The sequence below is a fragment of the Nansenia antarctica genome (assembly GCF_963989245.1).
Source record: "Nansenia antarctica genome assembly, contig: SCAFFOLD_257, whole genome shotgun sequence".
NCBI lineage: Eukaryota > Metazoa > Chordata > Actinopteri > Argentiniformes > Microstomatidae > Nansenia > Nansenia antarctica.
Window position 1 is genome coordinate 29,232 of NW_027662604.1, and position 15,769 is coordinate 45,000.

Genomic DNA, 15,769 nt, shown 5'->3' on the forward strand with positions numbered 1-15,769 from the left:
CACATCACACCCATCCTCCACTCACTACACTGGCTTCCCATCTCCTCTCGGATCATTTACAAAATCTCACTGTTAACTCATCAATGCATTTACGGCAACGCACCCCCTTACCTCAAGGACCTGGTCAAATCCCACAGCCTCTCCACTCGCACTCTCCGCTCATCAAATGCAAACCTCCTCAAACCCACCTCCGCTCCATGGGAGACCGGGCCTTCTGCTCCATCGCCCCCGAACTGTGGAACGCCCTCCCTGCCCACCTGAGAGCACCACAGTCGGTCGACTCTTTTAAGAGCGGACTTAAGACTCATCTTTTTAACAAAGCGTTCCAGTAGCCAGATTTGTATTTATTTATTTTTCTTTAGTTTTATGCCACAGTGTCTTTTTAACCTTTCTGCTTTTGATGTTTTTAGTGATCTTTATTGTGTTGTGCTGTTTTTATTTCTTTTATTGACTGTAGCACTTTGAGATTCTTGGAATGTAAAGTGCTTTATAAATACAATCCATTATTATTATTATTATTATTATTATTATTATTATTATTATTATTATCTCCCTTAGGGGCCTCCTGCACAGCAGCCACAACCACAACCATAACCACAACCACAACCACAAACACTACCTCATGACCCAACCCACAAAGGACCCTGTAGCCTGGAGCGAGGTGGCGGAGGAAGTGACCTCGCCACTGAGACAGGAAGCTACGCCCCTGCCCTGCAGCGACATGCAGGAAGTACCCGGTTATGAGCTGTGTGACGACTCAGGCCCCGTCTCCGACCTGAGCAGGAGCGACATAGAGCTCCTGCCCGCCTCCTCCCCCTCCGTGTCCAGGCTGAGCACCTCTCACTCCACCCTGACGAGCAAAGGCCACAGCAGCACCTCCTTCCTGGATTACAGTGACTCGTCTCCCCAGCTGACCCCCGCCAAGACCGTGGCCTTCTCTCCTTCTCAGGATGAGAAGCTGAAGAGGCTGGTGGAGAAGGATGAAGACTATGACTGGAGTCTCATTGCAGATAAATTCAAGAGGTCCGACATCCAGTGTCAGCAATCGTGGCAGAAGGTTCTGAACCCAGAGCTGGTGAAGGGAACGTGGACCAAGGAAGAGGACCATAGGGTCACCGAGTTGGTCCAGAAGTACGGCACCAGGAGCTGGTCCGTCATTGCCAAACAACTCCACGGGCGGAACGGCAAGCAGTGTCGGGAGCGCTGGCACTACCACCTGAACCCCGATCTGAAGAAGTCCTGCTGGACCCACGACGAGGACATGATCTTCTACGAAGCCCACAAACGCCTCGGCGACATGCAGGAAGTACCCGGTTATGAGCTGTGTGACGACTCAGGCCCCGTCTCCGACCTGAGCAGGAGCTACATAGAGCTCCTGTCCTCCTTCTCCCCCTCCGTGTCCAGGCTGAGCACCTCTCACTCCACCCTGACGAGCAAGGGCCACAGCAGCACCTCCTTCCTGGATTACAGTGACTCGTCTCCACAGCTGACCCCCGCCAAGGCCGTGGCCTTCTCTCCTTCTCAGTTCTTCAACGTGTGTGGAGGTGAGGACCTGAACCTGGACGACCCGGCCCTCACCTCCACCCCGGTGTGTGACCACACCACCCCCCCCCCTCCACAAGGACCTCACCCCCAAATACCACAAACATAATGCAGGGTTCCAGACCTCCAAGGTCAGGAAAGACCACACCACCCCCCCCCTCCACAAGGACCTCACCCCCAAATACCACAAACATAATGCAGGGTTCCAGACCTCCAAGGTCAGGAAAGCCATCATGCTTCCCACACCACAGACCCCCACACCCTTCAAGACCACCACTGCCACTCAGGAGAAGATGCACGGCCCGATGAAACTGATGATTTCAGGATACCCGCCCGGCCTGTTGGACAGCCCTGACCACGGCGAGCAGTTCCCGCCTGGTGACGCAGTAGCGGCGTTCATGTTTGTTGAGTGATCCGCTGTAGTACGCCACCACCTTCTCCCCCTCCGAGGTCACCTGTGACAGCACCGCCCCCACGCCGACATTGCTGGCGTCCGTGTCGAGTATGAAGGGCAGGGTGGGGTCGGGGGGGGTGAGGATGGGGGCCTCCAAGAGGGCCTTCTTCAACGAGGTGAATGCTCTCTGGCACTCGTCTGTCCAGATGAACTTCTCCCTGGGCCGTTGTAGCCGGAACAGGGGCGCGGCTATGGTGGAGAAGCCCCTCACAAATCTCCTGTAGTAGGAGGCTAGTCCTGTGAAACTTTTCACTTCGGAACTGGAGCTGGGGGTGGGCCAGTCTTCCACCGCTTGCACCTTCTCCTGTGTGGTGCTGATACCGCCAGACCCCAGCTTGTGCCCCAGAAAGTTGACCTCCCGTCTCATGAAGTGGCATTTCTGGGGGTTTAGCTTCAGACCCGCTGCAGCCACCCTCTCCAGCACGCGTCTGAGCGCCCTGAGGGCCGTCTCGAATGATTCTCCATGGGCCAGGATGTCGTCCAGATATACGACGCACTCCTGGCGGGGGATCCCAGCGAGCACGTTGTCCATTAGTCTCTCGAATGTGGCGGGTGCATTGCAGAGGCCGAAGGGAAGAACTTTGAACTGCCACAGGCCCCCGTGTGTGACGAAGGCGGTTTTGGGTCTGGCGTCGGGGGTGAGGGGGACCTACCAGTATCCGCTGCGTAGATCCAACGACGTGAACCAGGAGGACCCCGCCACCGCGTCGAGGGACTCGTCGACTCGTGGGAAGGGATAGGCGTCCCTTTTGGTCACGCCGTTGAGGCGTCTGAAGTCCACGCAGAAGCGCCAGTCGTCCTTTGTTTTCTTGGGGACCATGACGATTGGGGCGGCCCAGGGGCTGGTGGAGGGTTCAATGAGACCCGCACGCTGCATGTTCTGTAACGCCTTCTCTGCCGCTGCCTGTCGAGCCATCGGCAGGCGTCGGGGTCTCATCCTGATGGGTGGAGCATCCCTCGTATCGATGCTGTGTTGGGCTAGGTGGGTCTGTCCCACGTCGTCCTCTGACAGGGAAAAACTGTCCTTAAACTCTAATAACAGTTGCCACAGTAGGCCCTGTTCAACATGCGACAGTCCATCACATTTCCCCTGCCACACCTCCCTCACGACCGAGACCCTCTCTTCGTCTTCTCCCCCCCCCTTACCAGTGGGCGCAGCGGGTGTGGGGTGCGGTTGCGCCTCTGTGGTGGTGGGTGGGGTATGGGGCAGTATCGGGTGTCTATCCGGGACGCCGCCGGAAGTCGTGTTGGCCGCTGTCTCAGTTGTCAGTACTGCAACGGTGGGGGTCGGGGAACATTTCGGCGGGGTGGGTTGTCTAGTCATCTGCACTACGTGTCCGTCTGGGAATGTGAGTGTCCCCCTCCGGGTGCTAATCACACAGTCCAGTCTTTCGAGCACGTCCAGTCCCAATATGCAGTCTTCTAGATTCGCTACCCATACTGGGCAGTGAACTCTCTCCCTCCCGACCCCCACAGTCTCAAATGCCTCCCCCACCATGGGTGCCCTGTCCCCAGTTACTGTCTGTAATCTCACCGTGGTGGTGGGTAAAACTGTGGTCCCGCTCCCCACCGCGTCGGGTCTCACCAGGGTGGCCGATGATCCCGTGTCGACGAGGGCGGAGCAGCATATCCCCCCAAATGTCACCGGGGCGTACCAGCAGTTTCCCGTCCCCGTCCGGCCCAGCATGACGACCTGCACCTGCTGGCCGCCCCCACCCTCCCCTGTTTGTAATGTCCCCACCCGGTTGTGTCGTTTCTCCGCCGTGTTGGTGCACTCTCTGGCCAGGTGGCCGGGTTTTCCGCATGCCCAGCAGAGTCTCGGTCCCATCCGTGGCCGTTGTTGTCCACTCAGCGAGGCAGCCCGTACCAGTTGTGTTAGCTCCACCGCCCAGGCCGGCGCCGCTTCACTCCTCTCCGACACGACAGCAGCCCTCACCCTCGGTGCGTCCTCCAACGTAGCGGCAGGGTTGCCAGCGCCCAGCATCTCCCTCTCCGAGGCTAGCTCCAACGCCTCCAGGAGAGATTTAGGATGAGCCAGCAGCGTCTGGACACGCAGATCACTCGGCAGTAGTGAACATTAGAACATGGACCCAAACCAACACAACTGATAAAGAATTGGATCGAAGCAGACAGAGAAACCAATGATAACGCTGTCCAAATAGACTACGCCCAGTCTCTTCTCACAGACACTCTATCTCTGACACAATGTCTGTTATGCTTAGGTGATATTATGCGAAAAAAAATACCCGGAAAAAAATATCCAGAATGTTCTCACTTGTGATATCTGACTGGTACCACAACCGGACAGCCACTGCTGGCTGCTCAACTGCCATTACACAAGCTGTTTTATGGGGCGCTTAGGGGGCGTCTGGACTAGTAGTTATTTTATCAGAGATGTGCAGCTGGCTCTCCTCCAGGACCTCACTGAAGTGGAAGAACATCCTGGCGTCCCGGTCCACACATTTGATGAAGCCAAAACCGTCACGCATGGCGGCGATCACACCCTACAGGTGAGGGAGGCGAGAAGGTTTGAGCGATTAACACAGCAGCGTTATAGTGCAGTTCTCTTAAAAACATTTTTTTTAACCAAATTAAACTGAAACAGCCAAGCGGGATTTTCTCTAAAAACATCATATCATATAGGGATGCACCCTACTAGTGTCCAGTTAGTAAACTTTAGTAGTTTTGTGATGACGGCTCCGCCACTCTTGATGGTTTGAAATTGAGTGGCGATTTACACACATCACCACTGCGTGCCGCTCAAAGTCATGGAGTGAACACCTGTTATCCATTACAGTCACGCTGCAAGTGGGGTGGTGTTGGGGGAGGCAGTCAGAGGGGTTGTATTGAATTATTTCCCCCTGCCTGGTGTGAGAGCAGTTGTCCAGAGTCCAACACTAATAATAACAATAACAATAATTCCATAATTCCACTAATCGAACAATACAGAAAGAATAAGAGAAAAAAACAGTTCTTCCCATTCTGTTTGATACCCTTCCTCCTCCTCTCCTCCTCCTTCCTCAAGTGAGACAATTCCTTTGTCTGCATGACATTACAATGGCCATTTGGGCCATCGGGTGCAGACTTGGGTTGTCAGAGCCAGATTCACAGTGTCCCTGTAGGAGAACCCTTTTTCGTGCCATCTAGAACCCCTTTGGGAAGTGGTCTCGAGCTAATTCACTCAGGATGGACGGGGGGCATGTGAGCATAGGCACGGTGAACGAGCCTTTCCACTTCGTTAGCGAGATCTCTCAACGGCTCCCCGGGCCGCCTCTTCCGACTGCACAGTTCAGAGCGAAGCAAGCTGTCCGCTGAACATTGTCCAAAACGCCTCTTTAATGCCCCCACTAAAGCATCATAGTCACTTCTATCATCCGGGGTCAGTAACAGCAGGCTTGACAGAGCATCACCAGTAAGGCACATTGCAAGCTAGCTGTAGCGCCTTCATTTCTTTGGACCAATTGTTAGCCCTGGATAACAGTTCGAATTGTGCATGAAAAGCCTCCCAATCGGCCTTGCCATCTCATACCTGGGTGTCTTCACTGAGAGGGGAGCAATGTTGACGTCATCGCTCCGTGCCCGTGGCCCTCTGCGCGCCGCACGTCTGTCCATGTTGTGCGCAGCTGGTTGAAATCCGGCCTCGTTAGCCATTTGAGCCGTCATTCTTCTCAACCGCTCTCTGTGCTCCGCCTCCTCGGTCGTCTCGTGCTGGCTCCGCTCACGGCGTTCCGCCTGCCATGCTGCCGTGTATCGACCCCACGCGATGTCTTCCTCCTCCCGCTTGATCTTGTCCGCACCGGCGGGCAGCATGACTCCGTCGGGGAAGGGCGAGTGCGTCAGGCTAGCTTGCGTTAGCGGTTGTAGGCGTACTTCCCTCGTAGCTTCGTGTTTCTCTTTTTTTTTTTTTACTTCTGACACCAGTGTAGCGTTGTCATAAACCAGACGGAGGGTTCTTGATTTCCAGCTTTAATCTCAGTATGTACAAGTTATAACTCTCTTAATATCACACTCAATCTCACCTCTCGTCTCACTCTCCCGCGCTCTCCCTCCCGAGTCCCTCCTCTTCCGCTCCCAGCCCCAGAACCCTCCCTCCCCCGGATGTACGTCATCCAACAACAACAACTCTTAAAGCCACAGTAATGTTAACCCACTAGAACTCAGTCCGTTACACTATATATATATATATATCAGTGCTGAGATGAAAAGAGTGAAACAGTACTTATTGTGAGTATGAATGAATGAATGAATGAATGAATGAATGAATGGTCTTTATTGTCATTGCTACAGTACAGGTACCAAACAACGAAATTTAGGAGGGGTGGCTCCCCTGGTGTTAGGAAAGGGAAAAAAAAAAAAAACTTTTAGAAAAAAAAAATCACAAGAAGGTAAGGAGCTTACATAAATAAAGGCTATGTACACAATCCACTGTACTATACTGTACAGATAGTCAACTAGGGTTGTCATATTGCACAATAGTATTTTTTCACGTTATTTAAAGTGTCACAGTTTGCAGGCTTGAAATGTACATGTTTGTGCCTCAGCACTACACCTGATTTTTTCAGTCCAGCAGCTGCCATACAATCCGTCCAGACTGTCCAGGGCCCAGAACTTAGGTCTTTGCTGTGTTCAGGGCCTGGACGGCCCTGTGGTAGAAGCAGTTCTTCAGTCTGTTTGTCTTAGCGGCCAGGGTCCTGAACCTCCTTTTCGAGGGCAGCCTGGTAAAGTGTACGTGCCCAGGGTGGGTCGGGTCCCTGGAGATCTTTGAGGCCTTCCTGAGACAGCGTGTGTTGTACAGCTCTTCCAGAGAGGGGAGGGGGGCGCCGGTGATCTTCTGGGCTGTTCTCACTACTCTCTGTAGCGCATTTCTCTCCGCTGTTGTGCAGCTGAGTACTGTCTGTTCCACACATGAATCAGAATCAGAATTATTTTTATTGCCAAGTATATCTGCACATACTATACAGCTGTTACATTAACGCTTTTGCTTTAGGGTCACACAAGTTTGAGACTCCAGGCTCGTGACTGTCTTCTCATCGCTCTACAGGTTGCTTGCGGAGGTTCTTCTTTTTCTTCTTCTTCTTCTTCTTAATGTTTACATTTACATTTAAATTTTTGGCATTTAGCAGACGCCTTATTCCAAAGCGACTTACAATCAATACATTTGACTAAGCAAGTGAATCATCGATCCACCAGTCGTAGCAGGAAGAGTAATCTAGCTCAGGCCAGGGGCCATTGGCAGTCTCAGTAATAGAAGAAAAACGTTTTATTATTATTATTTTATAGACACTGGAGAACAGAGAGACAGTACAAGTCATAGGGGACACAGTAGAGGGGACAAGCAGGTGTCTTCAGGAGACGCAGTGCTGGGGGGCAGTAGAAGTCTCAGGAGGAGCAGTTAAGGTGTAACCTGAAGAGATGGAGGTCTTCAGTCTCCGTCGGAAGATGGGTAGTGACTCTGCAGTTCTGACAGCCGTGGGAAGGTCATTCCACCAGCGGGGAGCCAGTGTTGTGAAGAGACGTGATCGGGCAGTGCGACTGCCATGTAGGTGTAGAGGTGGTGGGGCCAGTCGGCCAGCAGAGGTGGAGGAGTGGAGGGAACGGGCTGAAGTTTGGGGGGTGACCGTTGCCTGCAAGTAGGCAGGTGCCGTCCCTTCTGTTGGATTTAACAGCAGCTTGCATCCTTAACGTTGCTCTACTGCCACCTACTGGATGTAGCCAACTCCTACATTGTCCAGTTTGTCAAATTCTGAAAGCTGACCAGACACCTCCTGCCCTGTCCCCCTCCACCACACTCCAACACGCCCTCCAAACCTTCTCTTGTCAGTCCCTCCATCATTTCCTGTCTTTCTGATGTGTATTTCCTGCAATGTCTTTATTTACCTGACAATAGTCACAGTAGCGTCCAGTTGGATGCTTTCCTATAATGTAATCCACTACCTCCTCTTTTCTATTCCCTCCCCTGTTTCTCTCACTACCCTCTCTGTTTCTCTCACTACCCACTCTGTTTTGTGTTGAGTGTTGTCTTCCTCTTGTCTTGTCTTGATGTTGGTAGTTTAATTAAGGTGTCTAATGTTTCCTTTTTTAACAGCTTGTTTGGCTAGTTTGTCCACTCTCTCATTACCCATAATGCCCCTGTGTAGGCCACACCACCGTCGGACAGAACTCTCTTCCATAGACTCCCAGGTCTCTCGCTGCTGCGTCTCCTGTCCGTCCAAAACTTGATTTTACTGTTCCTCCCCTTTCCCAGCAGGCCTGTAGCACCTTTTTGGGTTGGGTGATTCTCTCTGTGCCGTCTCAAATTCATCCAATCATTCATTGGATGAATTCCCCTGCCTCAACCTGCATGGCACAGTGTAGTGACCCCCACAAAGTACCGGGTGTATTGGCAACATAACCGCTCACAGCTGACCAGCATTCCCCCCAATCAACCAGTGCCCAGGGAAGCAAACTACAGACTCGTCAACCGAATGCACCACACCTGAGCCTCCTCCTTGGGAGTCACAGATAAGGAGGAGAGGAGACAGCACACGGGGGGAGGAGTGAACAGAACCAGAAGCGTCGTGAGGGTGAGGGTGAGGGTGAGGGTGAGGGTGAGGGTGAGGGTGAGGGTCGGGGTCGGTTTCCGGCACAGCAATTCTAAGGATATTGACGTGTGTTTGTCTGTTGCCAGGCTGGTCTGGGCCTAGCCCTTGGAGAGAAGGGGGAAAGAGACATTTACATTACATTTTTGGCATTTAGCAGACGCCTTATTCCAAAGCGACTTACAATCAATACATTTGAATACTAAGCATGTGAATCAGCAATCCACCATTCGTTGCAGGAAGAGTAATCTAGCTCGGGCCCGGGGCCACTGATAGGAGGAAAAACCTTCTCCCTATCGCCTTCTACTAAAACTTTTTTTCTTTTTTCTTTTTTTTCTTTTTTTTCTTTTTTTATTACTGGAGAAACTGAGAAACAGTACAAGGGGGCAATAGAAGTTCTTAGGGACACAGTAGAGGGGAAAGTGGGTGTCTTTAGGAGACGTAGTGGTGAGGGTCAGAAGATTTCTCAGGAGGAGCAGTTAAGATGTAACCTGAAGAGATGGGTCTTCAGTCTACGACGGAAGATGGGTAGTGACTCTGCCGTTCTGACAGCCGTTGGGAGCTCATTCCACCAGCGGGGAGCCAGTGTTGTGAAGAGACGTGATCGGGCAGCCCGACTGCTGTGTAGAGGAGGTGGGGCCAGTCGACCAGCCGAGGTGGAGGAGCGGAGTGAGCGGGCAGGGGTTTGGGGGGTTACCATTTCCTTCAGGTAGGCAGGGGCTGTCCCTTTAGCTGCCTGGTATGCAAGCACCAGGGTCTTGAATCTGATGCGAGCTGCTATCGGGAGCCAGTGCAGGGTGCGAAGGTGAGGGGTGACATGCGAGTATTTGGGGAGGTTGAATACCAGCCGGGCAGCAGCATTCTGGATGAGCTGCAGGGGTCTAATGGCTGATCAATCAGCGATGAGAAAACCTCAAAACATTGGTCCTACTCAAAACACTCCCAATGTATCTAATCACCCATTACCGTTGTCGTTCTAGGTTTTGTAATCCCCGATATGTTGATTTTGAGGAGCTGGAGAGAAAGTATTGGAAGAACCTGACTTTTAACCCACCTCTCTATGGAGCAGATGTCGATGGGACACTGTATGATCCGGTAAGTGGGATTTATCTAACTAGGGTTAATCACTATTCATTTATTGTTATCACCTTTTCCTTTTATTCTCCCCCCATTGTTCCTCATTTGTCTATACCATACTGCTTTACATATGAATGACCTTGGCATTGACAACATTGCTTCTCATCTATCTCTCATAGGATGTGACCGAGTGGAACATCGGACATCTGAACACCATCCTAGACACAGTGGAGCGGGAAAGTGGGATCAAGATTAAAGGGGTGAACACACCGTACCTGTATTTTGGCATGTGGAAAAGCACCTTTGCCTGGCACACTGAGGACATGGATCTCTATAGCATCAACTACCTTCACTTTGGAGAGCCCAAGTCCTGGTAAAGTCACACCCATATTCACAGACTACAGAATGCTTAACCCCCCACAGCCCATAGAGTGGAAGCTCCCTCTGATCCATGTCCACGGAACCACCCCTGGTCACGGACCCACCCCGCACGCCTCCAAGGCCCAGAGGCCTTATTGACTTATATTCCCTGGACCCTTAAAGGGCCAGGCAGAGACCTGAGGTGGACTTTTATTTCCCTGTGTTGAATCTTCTTTAGTAAACGCGCCCGTCGAGGCTAACCTGCTCCCTGTCGTCTGTCTGTTTCTGCCTTGTTGCGCTCATTATACACGGTCCTACGTGGTGGTCACCACAACACACAGGCGATGTTCTAAGCTCTATAGAAGCAAAACGGTTGTCAACAGCAACAATGGCTCAACTTCATCGTCGGTCCACACAAAAAAAAAAAGTTTTTGTTTTCTTCTTGGTCGCCATAACTTGCTTTTCTGTCTGTTTTGTACTTTTCTTTTCTGTCTGTTTCAAAGAGTTTGGTCTGTTCACGTTTTGAGTAACTGCCCAGTTTGATTACAACTGACTGCGCTTTGCCCATAACGTTCTTCTACGGTATTTGACAGATCGTGTTCAGTTTTGGCTCTTCGTATGGACAGAGATATTTTGTGGTGTGGACAGGGTTTTGTGGTGTGGACGAAAATATCCGCTTAACAGAATATCCATATACGTGTAGTCCAGGCCTCAAATTCATCCAGTAATTCATTGGATGAATTCCCCTGCCTCAACCTGCATGGCACACACAGGTGATGGTCTTGCTGCTCCTATGCCCAATCTGAAGGCCCGGGCGTGGATCAGATTGCCTAACATCCGTTTTCTCACCCCCACATTGTATTATGTGCATTAAAGTCACCACACCAAACACAATGCTTGCTCTATTTTGCCTTTCTATTTCTACAAGCTTATTCAATTCCGTTTTCTTTCTGCAAGGATTATAATAACTCACAACCACTAATTCCTTCCTTCCTACCCATTCTTCCACCACCTACTCCGGTTCTTTCCCAAAGACCCAGTGTGCTCGAGAACAAATCCCTTGTTTAACCGGTCTCTCTTCCCAGTTGTACAACATGTTCTCCATCTCTTCAGGTTACACCTTAACTGCTCCTCCTGAGACATCTACTGCCCCTCAGCACTGCGTCTCCTGAAGACACCCGCTTTTCCCCTCTACTGTCTCCCCTAAAAACTTCTATTGCCCCCCTTGTACTGTTTCTCTGTTTCTCCAGTGTCTATATAAAACAAAAAAAAGAAGAAAAAGTTATGTTTAGAAGAAGGTGATAGAAGGAAAAACCTTCTTCTATCAGTGGCTCCGGGCCTGAGCTGGATTACTCTTCCTGCTACGACTGGTGGATTGATGATTCACTTGCTTAGTCAAATGTATTGATTGTAAGTCGCTTTGGAATAAATGCCAAAAATGTAAATGTTCCCCAGTATCCTTGGATGCTTTCCAGGCAGACACCTGGAGATGTTGGCGACCTTAGAGAAGGTCAGAAGTTACATACGAGGGGAGGCAGATAAACGGCTGAAGGGCCTGGACACATCCAACCCTAATGACACTGACATCTTCCTGGTTAAAATGCTGGAGGTAAAAAGAAACGTCATATTGGATGTTAAACCTCCACATAAAACGTTTACTTCTTAGGAAATGTCTAAGCCTGGTGTGAGCAGTTTGTTGTCTCTCTGTCTCTCTGTCTCCTGTTATCTCTCTCTCTCTCTCTCTCTGTCTCTCTCTGTCTCTCTCTCTGTCTGTCTGTCTCTCTCTCTCTCTCTGTCTCTCCCTCTCCTCTTTTCTAAGTCACTCCAGCTGATGTCCTCCTGGTCGTTGAGCAGATGGTCGACCGCTCCAAAGCAGCAAATTCGCTACGACCGTGTGGTTGTCAAGGACACTAATGACACGAACAACATCATTTTCATTCGCAAGGTAACTGAGGGGCAGAGGTGAAGATTAACACAATACATGATACATCCATGGTAGCGACGACAAGCTACCATGCAAAGCGCCGGCCCCGCTCATTGGGAGCAATTTGGGGTTCAGTGTCTTGCCCAAGGACACTTCGACATGTGGCCAGCCGGGGCTCGAACCGCTGATCTGCCGACCTTGCGATCATTAGACGGCGACTCTACCTCCTGAGACACAGCCTCTACCTCCTGAGACACAGCCTCTACCTCCTGAGACACAGCCTCTACCTCCTGAGACACAGCCTCTACCTCCTGAGACACAGCCGCCCGGTTTCTCTGTCTGTTTCCTCAGTGTCACAAAGTAACAAACTCCTCGGCAACGTGCCTCTACCCTCTTCCAGAGCCCTTCCTGCCTATAGGACTCCTCAGGCTTGATGACCATTGTGATGTGTGACACACACTCTGTCTGTCTGTCCTGTGGTGTGTGGGTCTGAGTGTCTAATTGTTAACAGCTGTGTATTGTTCCTCAGGTGCTGATTGTACCTGGTGTTCGCAATAAAAGACCAGCACAGTTTTGTTATTTGTTATTTTCTTTAGTTCTTTTTTTTTATTATTATCACCCTTGTGATGTGCTTTTGTGTTCGTTTTTGTAGTTATGTTGAATCTTTTGTTGATCCAGTGAGAGTGGTAATTAAAATGTCTTTCTTTAATTCAAACAACGACTTTGTCCATCCGTTATAATCATATAGTGTATGATTGACATGTGACAACGAGCCCAGAGGGCATTTAGTCAATGTTAATGTTATACCATTACATATTGAAGTGTGTGTGTGTGTGTGTGTGTGTGTGTGCGTGTGTGTGTGTGTGTGTGTGTATAAAAGCAGGGGATCCTAAATCAAATCAAATCCGTCCTCTCTGTGTCACCTCCACCTGGCTTGCGGAGGTTCTCACTTCTCACGCTGTCTGTGTGTTTGTGGTGCAGTGTGTGAGCCTCACCACCAGGGGGCGACAGCAGCCAACCCGTGAGCAGCGACCACAGACTTCATTGATAGAAATAGCCTCGGTGGTCCCACTGAGTCACCATCCATTTCAACACGTTTGATTGACATTCTGTAAGAAGACCTCCACACTCGCTGACATAATTGGCTCAAAAAAGCATCACCGGTGCCTCGACTATGACTCTGCAGAATATGATACAGGCCTAGGTGCCTGTTCCACGAGACTGGGATTAATTTAGGATACCTGATGTTAAAATAACACCAACGCAATTTAATTTGACGCTCTTGAAAGGTGGAAATTAGTTTGACTTGGTTCTATACGGGACTGACCTTAAAGGAGGTTGTTTTTTAATGTGTTATCATTTGACCTTTATTTTTAGAATAAAGTATGTTTTTAATCTAATTTCTATGGCAGGAGGCCTATGTTTGCCGGTCATTGTCTTGCTGTGTGGTAAAGCGCTGACCATTTGCTTGTACTTGAGACAAGACGTTTATGTCCACTTCAAAATATAGATATGTATATATACGTACAGAATATTATACTTGTATATTAATATATTATAATACTTTCCTCTTGCTATCACTCAAGTACCTGTTGATATTGGTCTCATCTGTCCACAATATGTTTTTTGCCAGACCTCTGGACTCTGGTCTTATCTTTACCTTTTCTTTTGACTGTTTTCCCTGCTTTTATATTCATTCTATATATGCTTGTATATGCTTTTATATTCACTGTATGTTCTTATTCCTGTTGTAAAGCACGTTGAGCTGCATTTCTTGTATGAAAGGTGCTATATAAATAAAGCTTTACTTAATTACTTCTATGTACCTTTTAGTAAACAGTAGCTTATCCTGTAACAGTAGTAGTAACAGTAGCTTATCCTGTTTTTAAGGCTAAATAGTGGTTTGCACCTTCCAGTGTCGCCTCTCTAGTCCTGGTTCTGCAGATGGTAGTCTGTCTGTCTGACACCTCCACCCGGCCTCCTGGAGAGCGTTCCTGATCTGTGGGACAGTTATTTGAGACAGTTATTTGGGGGTTTCTTCTTAATTATGGTGAGCATGATGATGTAAGGTGCACTTTCTAGCTTTCTCTAGTCTAGTCTAAGATCGCTGTTTTCTCCCTGTTGAAGAGCAAGGGGGGAATTCAGCATTTGTTTATGTTTTTGTTTCTTGGAAAAAGGCTCCATATCTAAATTTAGATGAACTGCCCTGGCGCTGTCCTCATAGTTTTCTTAAAATATCCTGGGTTAGGGTTAGTGTGCAAAACAAATTAGGAACGATACATCAATCAATTTCAATTTCCCTTATTTTTTAGTTTATTCCCTTTAAATGAAAGGCAATTTAAATCGGGCTTTGGTGCTATACGGTCGATATTTTCACAACGATGCATTACATTAATCTGAACATTTTTTTCCTGCTTCTATTGTTACAAAAGTATATCTCGAATTCTAATCAAAACAAATCCGTTTGATTGAGCATAACAACAATATGAGTTTCAAAACGACCCACGCTGTTGCGCGTGCGAAAGGGGAGGGGCCTGTGTGAAAGGGGGAGGGGCCTGTGTGAAAGGGGAGGGGCCAGCCAGACAGTCAGAGGTTATAAAGCGGCCCCCCGCCCTCTCCACACACACACACTTGGAGTGCTGCGCGTAAAGTTTGGGAATCCCATCGCTCTCTCGTTCCTCCGTTCGTTCGTTCGTGTCGTAATTATTATTATTTCGTTGCACATTTGTAGCCTAGGCTATTATCGGCGAAGTACTTGTTTGTTAAATGCAACACACTTCTCTCATGCTGCTGGTCTCCTCGTCGGCTCCTCTGGGACTGGGAGTGAGCAGAAAGCGTCGGGAATAATTGTGCAGAAATGTCCCCGCTGGTCCCCATGGATTACACCAAGACCCTGGCCCCCCCGGTGCCCCCGCACCACCCCACCCAGACCCCCCGGCCGGGCAGCGAGCCCCAGGAGCGGGTGCTGAAGTGCGTCTTACTGGGCGATGGAGCGGTGGGCAAGACCAGTCTTGTGGTCTCATATACGACCAATGGATATCCCACCAGATATGTCCCCACTGCGTTTGATGACTTCTCCGGTATGTCCGTTTAATTAAACAACAAATTCAGAAATTGACACTATTTTTTATTTTTATTTATTTGATCTAAATGACATTTAAATGTACATGGAGCCTACAGGTATCCTGCAATCTGTTATCTATACTACTGACACCCATCTCTTTTATTCTGCCACTCCAGTCGCGTTTTATTGTCCCAGTCGGTCCTTGATATAGACTATAAGCTCTATAAATATATAAAAAGAGGCTAGGTACATAAAACCGATATAATCTAGTGAGACGAGCTTGTTTGGACAGTGTCAAACATCCACAGCACAGTTGAATGAATGAATGAATGAATGAATGGACTTTATTGTCATTGCTACAGTACAGGTACCAAACAACGAAATTTAGGAGGTTAGGCTTATTATAGCTGCAAAGTTAGCAGGAAAAGCGCTAAACAAATAAAAAGTTATTATTATTATTATTATTACTATGGACGGACTGACATACCTTGTTGTTCCAGTTCTAACGGTAATAGTCGGACACATAGTCAGTGTCCAATATAACCTAGTTTGAGAGAAATGCACCCTCTTGCCCCTCTGTGAAAGTCATCACTGATATTTTTTTCTCAACAAAATTGACTGTTGATTGATGTTCCCTGCGTGGCATAGTTGTGGAGGTCCATTTCTGTGGGGATCTGTGTCAAAATGTCACTGTACTGGATGTCTCTTAGTATAAAATGGTATTCTCAATGGGATATATCCTGATTTCTTTTTGCAGCTGTTTGTATTAT

At 49.2% G+C, this 15,769-nt stretch overlaps 1 protein-coding gene across 1 annotated transcript in view; it reads left to right on the forward strand.

Moving 5' to 3' along the window:
* The first annotated feature begins 14,575 nt into the window (after window positions 1–14,575).
* Window positions 14,576–15,769, forward strand: part of LOC308175552 (rho-related GTP-binding protein RhoU-like) — a 9,001-nt gene continuing 7,807 nt past the window's right edge. Inside the window, exon 1 of the mRNA XM_080551197.1 lies at window positions 14,576–15,015. Coding sequence (XP_080407323.1) covers window positions 14,793–15,015 — 223 coding nt within the window. The 5' untranslated portion in view covers window positions 14,576–14,792. The remainder of the gene's footprint in view (window positions 15,016–15,769) is intronic.